Source organism: Corvus brachyrhynchos, unplaced genomic scaffold, assembly GCF_000691975.1.
Source record: "Corvus brachyrhynchos isolate BGI_N302 unplaced genomic scaffold, ASM69197v1 scaffold97, whole genome shotgun sequence".
NCBI classification, from domain to species: Eukaryota; Metazoa; Chordata; class Aves; order Passeriformes; family Corvidae; genus Corvus; species Corvus brachyrhynchos.
Window position 1 is genome coordinate 3,917,092 of NW_008239758.1, and position 10,297 is coordinate 3,927,388.

The following is a 10,297-nucleotide window of genomic DNA, read 5'->3' on the forward strand; positions in this document are numbered from 1 at the left end:
ACCGTGAGGTTTGTGCCGCTCCGGAGGGCTCCGTATTCGCTCCCAGCCCGAGCTGCGCCCACCCGCGCTCCTGAGCCGCGTTCCGAAGCGCAGGCGCGGCCCGCGGTTTCTGCTCTCCGCTGTCCCGGTGGTGGCCGAGGGTTCGTGACGCGCTCCGCGTGTCGCGGGAGGTTCCCCCAGGAGCGGCTCTCAGCGCAGTCTGCGTCGTTAGAAACCAAAGCGTTTCCTCAGGCTGACTCCTCAGTAAAATAATTTGCTCTGTTCGCAGAGTTAGCCGGCCATGGTGCTCGCGAGCGTGGAAAAGATGGTTGGCCTGCAGAAGAAGGCGTCCGGCATCAGGAATATCTGTATCTTGGCCCACGTGGATCACGGTAAGGCAGGTGTTGGTGTCTCCTGCTCGAGAGGAGACTTGCGTGTGTTTGAGTGGTGAGATGCTTTGAGTGGTGGTGAGTGCTTACTGTTCGAAAGCAGTAGGTTTTTTTGTGGATTTAGCTTTAAACTGTCTTGAACTTCATTCAGAAGAGTAAATCTGCTTATGCACCTTTTTCTTGGCCTGATGGAGCTTGTCTTTTACATAAAAGAGCGTCACACTGTAATAATTTAAAGTAGTTGAAATTGAATGTTTTCTACTTCTACGGTGGTGAATGTTGGCATGAATTTAATATGTTTGAGAGGCAGAATGATATTTTTCTATGTTTGCTTAATAGAGCAAATTTTTTATGTAGGTGGAAATATAAGCACTTTTTTAACAACACGTATTTTGCTTGTTATATTGAGGTTCTGATACGCTGTTTGTTATTTCAACTGCTTTTCTGGTCATGACAGGTAAGTTTGCATCCACTCTTCAAAAATAAATTTGTGTGCACCAACAGGTGAAGCTGAATAATTGGATTTGGGGTTTTTTTTAAGTTAATTTGTACTTTTGCGGTGTTTTATAGCCTTTATTAGTGTTGATATCTTAGAATACTGTATGTTGCATATTCTGCCATCTTTTGTATTCATTTAGTCTAAGAATTTTATTTTTCTTTTCAGGCAAAACTACTCTAGCTGATTGCCTTATATCTAGCAATGGAATAATCTCCAGCCGCTTGGCAGGAAAGGTAGAGTTACAGTGTCACTTCTGACAGACTTCTGGTGTGTACATGCTGGGATTGTAAATTCTTGATCATTAAGGAAGTTCCATTTATAGTCTTGCTAAACCTTGTTGTCTCACCGTCATACTCTGACAGCTGATAAGTAAATTGTGACGGTATTTCTACAGATTTACCATCTCTTCTCTTGTTTCTGTACTCAGCTGAGGTATCTCGACAGTAGGGAGGATGAACAGATCCGAGGAATAACAATGAAATCGAGTGCAATTTCACTGCACTTTGTGAAAGGTAGGTTGTTGATGCTGGCATGTATACATTTTAATATATATTTCTGTTAATTTTCCCTGTCTCTTCGTTGTTGCTGTTGTGATCTTTGTGTGCAACTTTTACTTTTGTGTTTCTCAGTGTTAGGCCATGATTCTGCAGAGACTTAGGCAAGTAACAGTCAGCCAGGGTAATTGAGTTCCATCTCAGGGTCAGGAAGAACATCTTCAGTCATATCTGTGAGTGGAGAACATGAGAGTAGTTGCTTCATCTTTTTATTTTAGATATAAATATGTATATTTTGATCTTAAGTCTTGAATTATTGTCACTTAAAGGCAAGGCCTTCTTTCAGAAAACCCCAAGTTCTAGTACAGTCTTACGACTTTGTTGAGATGCCTGTTACACTGTGCTGTAAGGGTTTTTATAGTGTAGTTAGTGTCAGGACATTAAAAAATAATAGCTGAAGCAGTATAACTGGGTGGCTGGAAGAAATATTTTTGAAAACTGTTCTGAAATATTAATTTATTGTTTGATCCTAGGTGATCAGGAGTATCTGATTAATTTAATAGACTCCCCAGGGCACGTGGATTTTTCTTCAGAAGTATCTACTGCTGTCCGACTCTGTGATGGTTGCATCATAGTGGTGGATGCTGTTGAAGGAGTCTGTCCACAGGTGAAATAAAGTGTGTTAAGTAGAGAAAGAGGGGAGCAAGCAAAGTCTGAAGTGGGTTATATAGAAATAAAAGATGAGCTGTTTAAGGAGTTTTACAAAACTTTTAATAAATGGCAATGCAGTTGAGGTATGAGAGTGAGTAGGGAAAATCATAGTTGTGCTGAAAAACTGAACAGTGCTGGTGAGTGGGTGTAGAGATGCAGGGTTGAAGCAGTGAGTATGCCATTTTTCAGGTAATGGAATGTTTTGATAGAGAAAAATCTTAAGGGGAGTAATTTCATGTGTTTACGTGGGCTTTCAGGGTTTGGAAAAGAATATACAAAATAACACTGAGGTTGCTTTTTTTCATGGCTTACTTTCCTAAGTAGTTTGGTTTTTGTTATTATGGGTGGTTTTGCCATGAAATCCCACCATTCTGCAGAACTCTTCAGTCACTAACACTGTATACCGTGGGAGTCAAATTTCTGGTTTGAGTGTCAACCTGTCCTTTATGTTTATTAAATTTTAGAATTATATTTTAATTTTTATTGATGTTCTATCTTTTGGGTGCTATCAGGCTTTCTGTAGTGGGTTTTTTTAAACTCTTTCCTTCCCAGACTCAAGCTGTCCTGCGGCAGGCGTGGCTGGAAAACATCCGTCCAGTCCTGGTGATTAACAAAATCGACCGCTTGATTGTGGAGCTGAAGCTCACCCCTCAGGAAGCATACCTGCACCTTAAGAATATCTTGGAACAGGTATTCATGCTGCAGTGTCATTTCTCACAGCAGATTTTGTGGCACTATGTAACATCCAGTCTGATTTTTAACATTGAGATGCATCTTATGCCTCATTGGTTTTGAGGTTAGTTCAGAATGCCTGTGATGGAGAAAAGAGTAGTAAATGCCTCTTGACAGGTCATCAGGAAAGGTTGTCATTTTTAGAAATAATATGCTGAATGGTTTGTTCTTCTGTTAAATTGCTTAAAGTTATTGGAGGTACACAAATGTTAGACTGTTCCTGATATTGATGGATTTGTGTAGCAATAAAGTTGATTCATCTTTTACACTGTAGTTTAAATTGGCCTCAAACTTTTTTCCCCTGCCCTGAGCCCACTTGGAAGCACTTATCTGCCTGGTTTCCGTTTGCCCTCTGTTGTTGTTTGTTTTGTTGGCAGGAGCAAGTTCCTGTTTCACCAATGAGACACAAAGTGTGTTCCATGTGGTACTCTATCTGACTCAGTCCTGGTGTGGCTGACTTTGACTTGGAAACTGCATGGTGTTAATGTCAGTCTCATAAACTCCTGTTGTCTCCAAGTGTGTAGAATTAGGTGTGTTTTAAACTGCCAAATGAATCACAGGCGTGCTATCTTGTTAACAAAACTTCTCTTTTATGTTTTCGAGGGTGAGGAAATTGCGTTTTAACTGCAAGGGTTGTTAAAGAGTGAATAAATCTGAGGGTGTTTTTACATATCCTTCTCTAGATCAATGCAGTCACTGGAACACTTTTTACCTCCAAAGTGTTAGAAGAAAGAGCTGAAAAAGAAACAGAAAGTGAAAGTGTTTCAGACACAGCACCAGGAGATCAAGTTTATGACTGGAGTACTGGATTGGAAGATACTGATGATTCACACCTCTATTTTTCACCAGAACATGGAAATGTAGTGTTTGCCAGCGCAATTGATGGCTGGGGTTTTGGGTAAGTTTGGGATTTAATGACTGACTTTTTTTTTATAATTGATTACTGCTGTTAAAGTATTTCAGTTGCTTCATATTTTTAAGGATGTTTTTTAGATTTTTCTGTGATAGGCAGCTGTGTATAAATCAATCACCTGTGTGACAGGGATCCCTGTTTTACTTACACAGGAGCTTCTGAGCCCACAGTAGGGTCCAGCCTAGCCGGGTAAACAGTATTTTATTACTTGCTGCGATTGGATAGACTGTAGCAGACAAGGCCAGAAGCTGCAGCAGGGCAGGAGCTGGTTCAGGGTACACTTCATTTTGGAGGGCAGCAGGGTGTGAGGAGTGCCCGTGTTCTGGTCGCTGGCCACGAGGTGGAGGCGTTGTCTTCAGCCTGAAATTGTGATTACTGGGACACGTTCAGTGGTGACAGGGAATGTCTTGAGTACTGCAGAGCCCTTAAAGAAAATCATCTCCAGGATTTTTAAATCAAAGCCAGACTCTTAAATAAGGTGCCATGCATAGTTAGTTGTCTAACACAAACAGCTCTTGTAACTTCAGAGGAAAGGGTAAACAAAATGGGCTATTTCAGTTTAATTATCTTTCAAGACTGTTTTGTTTTTTCTCATGAACTGTCAGGCCCTGGCTCTAATAAATCATATAATGAAGGGGGAAAAAAGAACACTTTTCTTAATTACTTTCAAGAGGTTCTTCTGGACTGCTCGCCACAGTACTGTGTGGTGAAATACAGATCAATGGAGCATTTTCTTAATCATGGAAAGTCTTGATGGAATGGAAATCCATGCTGTTTCATGGTTGTGGGTTCTTTTCATGAAGGTATTAGCAGAAAAAAATTAATTTATTAGGCAGTGCCAGCCTCATCCAATGTGGTAAGTACATATGGTTTTCTCCTAATCCTCAGGTGTTGAAAAATGCCATTAATAGATATACAGGAGCTGCTGGCACAAGAATCTTGAAAGTTCTCCCTGAATTGAGAGTTTAGGTAGTTTCTGGAAAAGAAATCTCTTTGGGCTTAGCTCAGAACTCACAGCTTATGTGTTGCTGACATGGACAGGTCCTTTTTTTAGCAGTGTAAAAACTTAAGAATTCTGAATTTCAAAGAAAAGACCATCACGTAGCACTGTTCTGTAAATAGGATTGTTGAGATTGTAACTGTGTATTTTTTTTTCTGCATGCACAGGGAGAAAATATGTGAATTTTTTTTTTTTTTTTATGCTCATTGAACATTTTCAGCAAGGACACCATAAAATGTTCAGGCCTCCCTCTCTGGGCCTAAGCAGGCTGCTTTTGTTAACTCATGGGTACTATTGGCTTTACAGCACACTTATGGCATCACAGTTTTATATAATTTTCTTGGGTTTACTCGTTATTAAAGTAATGATTCAAACAACAAGAAGTTTCATAAGTGGTTAATTAAGAATAATTACCACCATCTAATGGCTCAAGTGTGGCTTAAAAGAATCTTTTCAATGGTTTTTAACATCTACTGTTCTGGTCCCAGACCATAGTTAAGTGTGGCGTGGGAAGTCTTTCAAAGAATAAATTTCAGAGTCATCACTTAAGTATTTATAATGTTTGTATTATGCTTTGGAGTTTTTGACGAGGGGATAGTACACAAATGTTTATTTCAAGTAAAGCCTTGAAGCTGACTTGAAACAAAACAAAGCCATTCAAATGCTGTTGATGTTTTTGATCTGTTATGACTAAATATTTTTGCAGGTGTAAATGTTAAGCAATGTGAACTAAAATGAAGACAATTGGAAAAGTGGGAGTAAAACAAGGCTTTGAGATTTTTGTGTGATTTTCACATAAGATGTTGCTGTAAAAAACATTACACTTTTACCAAGATATGTTTTCTTTGCTTTCAGAATTGAACATTTTGCCAAACTGTACAGCCAAAAAATTGGAATCAAGTCTGCAGTACTTCTGAAGACTTTATGGGGAGATTATTATCTAAATACGAAAGCAAAGAAGATAATGAAAGGTGATCAGGTATGGAGAAAAAAATATAACCTGATTTTTATTTTGGAGTTCTTCTTTTTTTTTTCTAATTCTGTTCTTCATACTGTATTCTGAAACTTGACCTCAGATCCAGTGTTACTGGAGGTATAAAGTCACCAGGATAGCCTTGCAGCACCCCTTGGAGCACAGAACATTCCAAAATTGACCCCTCAAATGCTGCATGGAGGAAATCCCATCTAAGAGTGTTCACTAAATAAGGGACATTGTGGCTTCAAGGTTTCAGCATAGAGTGAAACACACAAGATGAAAGGAAGATTAACAGTGCAGAAACAGGAGTAGGGACTGGGTCTCTGTCCTCTATGAAGAGCTCTTCCACAGCTAATGGTTTGGGATATTCACACTAAAGTTAAGGGAGGAAAAAGCAGTTTCCCTGTTTTCATGTAATCGTGATTTTTTTGCTGTTTACATAGGTGATGATTAATGGTTATAAAAAGGATGATAAGGAGGCTCAAGCTAGTCATGTGCCATATTTATCAGCTTCTTTTTCTGAAATTGAAACCCTTGTCCTCCTTTTCTAAATTTCATGTTTGTTTTGTCCCTTATACCATTCTTATAAGACAGAGTTCTTGATTTTGAATAAAGGTTTTACATGCTCCTTATGAAAAGTGCAGTCTTAAGCCTATTGGAAAAGTGAGGAGTTGCTGATAATGAGCTGTTTTTATCTTCTACCAGTCAAAAGGAAAGAAACCTTTGTTTGTGCAGCTGGTGCTGGACAATATTTGGAGTCTGTATGAGGCTGTTATGAAAAGGTGAGAACATCTCTAAAGTTTTCATGGCATCTCTTTCCATGTGCTCTGGTGATTTTTTTCGAATACTCAAGAATTGTAGATACTGGTTATATATTGCTACTGTGGTTTTTTTATCTGTTATTATTTTCCTTACAGGGACAAAGAAAAAATAGAAAAGATAGTCACCTCTTTGGGACTGAGAATTGGTGCCCGGGAGTCACGGCATGCAGACCCAAAAGTTCATCTAAATGCCATTTGTAGCCAGTGGCTACCAATATCTGATGCAGTCCTCTGTATCCTTAAAAAAGATACTATTTTTTGTTCTGTTGGCAGTTCTCAGGCTTCAGAGTGTGCTCACATATTTCACTGTGTGATTTGGTATAATTTTTTTTTCTGTGTGTCTGTCTGTGCCTAAGCTAGCTGGACCTATTTTCTTGCTTGTAACATTACAAGTTACATATCTACCATTATTTTTACGTTTCTGCCAACTTTGTGCTTTTGCATCTTACTGTTAGGAAGCTAAGTTCTGAAACTGGAGGCAATTTGACAATACACCTTCATTATGTAGTTTATATTCAAGTTTTAGTGGTTTTCCTGAAGATGAAACCAATCTCCTGTTTACAATAGTATCATAGGTCATCTGTCCATGAAGTTCTGTAGATGTCTGGTGTTACAGTTCAGGCATAAAATTTCTTAATCCAAAATCAGCCTTTGCTGTTTGTCAGCTGGGCCCATTGTTTATAATATGATACCTCTTAAATTATGGTAGATGTGCACAAATTATTGATGCATAAATACTAATTACTTCTGTAGATCTTTCCCCAGTCGTGCTGTTCTTAGTTTCCCAGCTGCAATTAGGGTGGGCCACCCCTCCTTAACTCTGCCCCTGATAAAGGGCAAAAAATTCTGGTGACCTGAGAGGGATCTGAATGCACTGTGACAACAGAGCTGGGTTTTGGATCTGCTGCTGCTGGCAGTTAATGCCCAGGGCTGAATTAAAGAGGCATTGAAAGCATTTGTCTTCCTGTTGTTTGCATTCAGTAAGGAAATACAAATATGTATCCTTAGCAATGTGTTTAGCCATGGTGTGTAATAAAATTCCCAGTCCTCTGGACATCACGGCAGAGAGAGTGGAAAAGCTGATGTGTGTTGGAGCGAGAACATTTGATTCTTTGCCACCAGAAACTCGGGAACTGAAAAGTGGTGAGTAGGTGTTCTCCCATTAACAAGAAGGTTGTTTCTGTCCTGTCTTTGGATTGTAAGATGTGTAGCAATCTGTACGTAAATTTGTAAATATTTTCATTTCCGGTAACTTTGTTGATGTTTGTCATTGACCTGTCATAGTTTTATGACCATGCATTTTTCTTCAATCCCATATATTCATGGGTTTTAGACAACTTAAGCTGCAGGTAATATAAAGTCCAGGACTCTGAAACTGGGAGTTTTACAAGGATGCAAGGTTAATACTCGTTTTTAGTTCTAAACAGTAGAAGTTGTTATGTAATTGAGAATTGAGTATTTTGCTCACATGTGTATTAAAATCATTAATTTTTAGCCATTAGTGGTTTGAATTTGGATTTAATTTTTGCAAGTGTATTGATTAGCTTTTAGTAATTAATTATGAATTGTAGCACAATGTTTTGAGGAGAACTTCAAGAAATCTAACAGGATGAGATATCAAATGTCAATTAAAAATGAGATGTGAATGTCAAATTGACAGGCTGTTAGGAATTGTTTCCCAGGGGTAACAAAACTGGCTTTTCATCCTTTATTGAACATTTGAAAGCATGGAATTCTCCAGACAGTATTCAACACTGTATTAGTGCAAGTTAATTGGAAGAAATTTGCCTCTGTAAACTTAGATCTTGCTGCTCTTGGTTATGAACAAGTAGTGGACTTTGGCATTTAGTATCTTGCTAATTTTTAGTAGGAGTCTTGTGCTTCTGTTTGTCTTTGCTCTGTGGTCTTTTCATATTTCAGATAAAAGGGAGAAGTGTAGAAAATGATTCAGTTTCCATGTTAGAAGTTTTGAATGGTATTGTGTAGTTTGAATTTTATGTGTTTCAAGTAGGCTGAAAAAAATAGTTTATGGGAATTTCCTAAGCATTGAATGAGTTTTGTGTGAATCTTTCATCTTTTGAGGAATATCAGTTCTTGGAGTGCAGTTGTTAGGATTTTGTGAGCATCTTGACATTTGCAGGTCTTCCTCCTTTAGTTTGAAAGGAGGGAGAATACTTTGAGGTATTGAATAGTGTTCAGTCTTAATCCTGTGCTGCTCTCTGGTTTCCATTGTGATCCAAATCAGCCTGTATACTCAACTTGTTTATTTGGAGTATATGTAGGTTTTTTATCAAGAGTTCTATTTTTGCAGTTTTGCTCATTTTATTGCAAAGCACACTTGAAAATAGAGGCAGTGTTATCAAATGAGTAGGCTAGAGAAATTTCCTACTTTTTCCTGTTCATTTGTCCTTAGCATATTATCCATTGAAACAGGAAATAAACAGTAATGCCTGCAAAATTAATGTAAAGTCATAGCTTTGCCCATACTTCTGGGGGGGAAAAAAGTGAAAATAACTTCATTTTATGTTTTTTTTCAGCTTTTATGAAATGCAGTAGTGAAGGAACAGCCCCAGTTATTGTCTTTGTTTCCAAAATGTTTCCTGTTGATGCAAAGGCATTGCCACAGAACAAACCAAGGTAAGAAAATGTAACATTTTACTTTCTGATCTATGTTAGTTACTTCTGGTGAAAAAAATTATGTTGAAGGCATGGATAAATTGGCTTAGACCTGAGAAAATAATTAATGAATTTTTGAAATTCAGTAGTCTTTTCTGGAAGTGAAGAGTTCCTGAATGAGTTCAGGAGGTAATTGTTTCATCACAGTAGTTTTAGAAGGTACAGCAAATCTGTTGGAGAGTAGTACTGTTGTCCAGAGGTATCATCCTAATGCATGCAGGGTAAGCAGTTTGAGAATGTCTGGTGGAAGTGATGGACTTTTAACTCTTCCTTGGTTTTTCAGTGAGGTTGTGTTGGCATGATCGTGGCACCTTGTGTTGTTACCAAGGAACACTTCCCATCAAACTGGGCAGAACAGCTCAGTGATCATCCTGTCCATTGCAACAGCAAAATAAAATGGGTTGATTAAAGTAGTCCAAGTCTTGACTGACTGTTTGCAGTGATCTGAAGGGCATTAATGCGCTTCAATGGATTTTCTTCTGGGAGGTTTGGAAGATTTTTTGTTGCAGCCTTTTGTTGTTCAATAGCCATCTTCTTTTCTTTGAGGAGTAGGTCCTTCTAGATCTCATGTTCCTGGCACACTTTAAGTGTACTACTTTAACCTGAAGCCACCTGCTTTTTCTGCAGAAGAAATGTACTTTCCTGATGAGTTTACAAGAATGAGGTTGATCTTAACCTTTCATCCCTCCAAGCCTCTGGAGCGTTTTCAGTAGGCAACTTCTATGTTAACTGGCCATTTCATGTTTTTTGGGGGGATTGTCACTGTACAGCAAAATAATAGAGAAAATAATAATTTTCCTGCTGGATTAGACTGTGTTTAATCTTTGTACAAAAAATTCTGCTACTGTAGTAATATTTGAAAGCTTTGCTACCTACCTTAGGTTTTTCACCCGCTTGCTAGATTTGTTTCAATTTTTTTCTTACCAAGGTTTTCTACAAATCTTCCACCAGAAATCTTCTTTGCACTGTTTGAATTCAGGGAAAGGATGCACTGTGTGCATGGACTGAGCAGACACTAGATGGTGCAGTTTTGCTTTGAGTGCTGCCCTGAAGTGTCTGGGAATCACGAGCTCTCGCTCAGGTGTGGCACAGCAGCGCCATTCCTGC

At 38.6% G+C, this 10,297-nt stretch overlaps 1 protein-coding gene across 2 annotated transcripts in view; it reads left to right on the forward strand.

Annotated features, from left to right (window-relative positions):
• Window positions 1-18: 18 nt before the first annotated feature.
• The window catches only part of EFL1 (elongation factor like GTPase 1), a 64,815-nt gene continuing 54,536 nt past the window's right edge, over window positions 19-10,297 (forward strand). The window contains exons 1-11 of one of the 2 annotated variants that reach the window (XM_017742681.1): window positions 19-371; window positions 1,033-1,100; window positions 1,295-1,379; window positions 1,895-2,028; window positions 2,625-2,762; window positions 3,488-3,702; window positions 5,573-5,696; window positions 6,399-6,475; window positions 6,611-6,747; window positions 7,535-7,657; window positions 9,052-9,151. In XM_017742681.1, the coding sequence (XP_017598170.1) occupies window positions 281-371; window positions 1,033-1,100; window positions 1,295-1,379; window positions 1,895-2,028; window positions 2,625-2,762; window positions 3,488-3,702; window positions 5,573-5,696; window positions 6,399-6,475; window positions 6,611-6,747; window positions 7,535-7,657; window positions 9,052-9,151 (1,292 nt within the window). In that variant the 5' untranslated portion in view covers window positions 19-280. The remainder of the gene's footprint in view (window positions 372-1,032; window positions 1,101-1,294; window positions 1,380-1,894; window positions 2,029-2,624; window positions 2,763-3,487; window positions 3,703-5,572; window positions 5,697-6,398; window positions 6,476-6,610; window positions 6,748-7,534; window positions 7,658-9,051; window positions 9,152-10,297) is intronic. The other variant, XM_008640065.2, reaches the window with a different exon arrangement.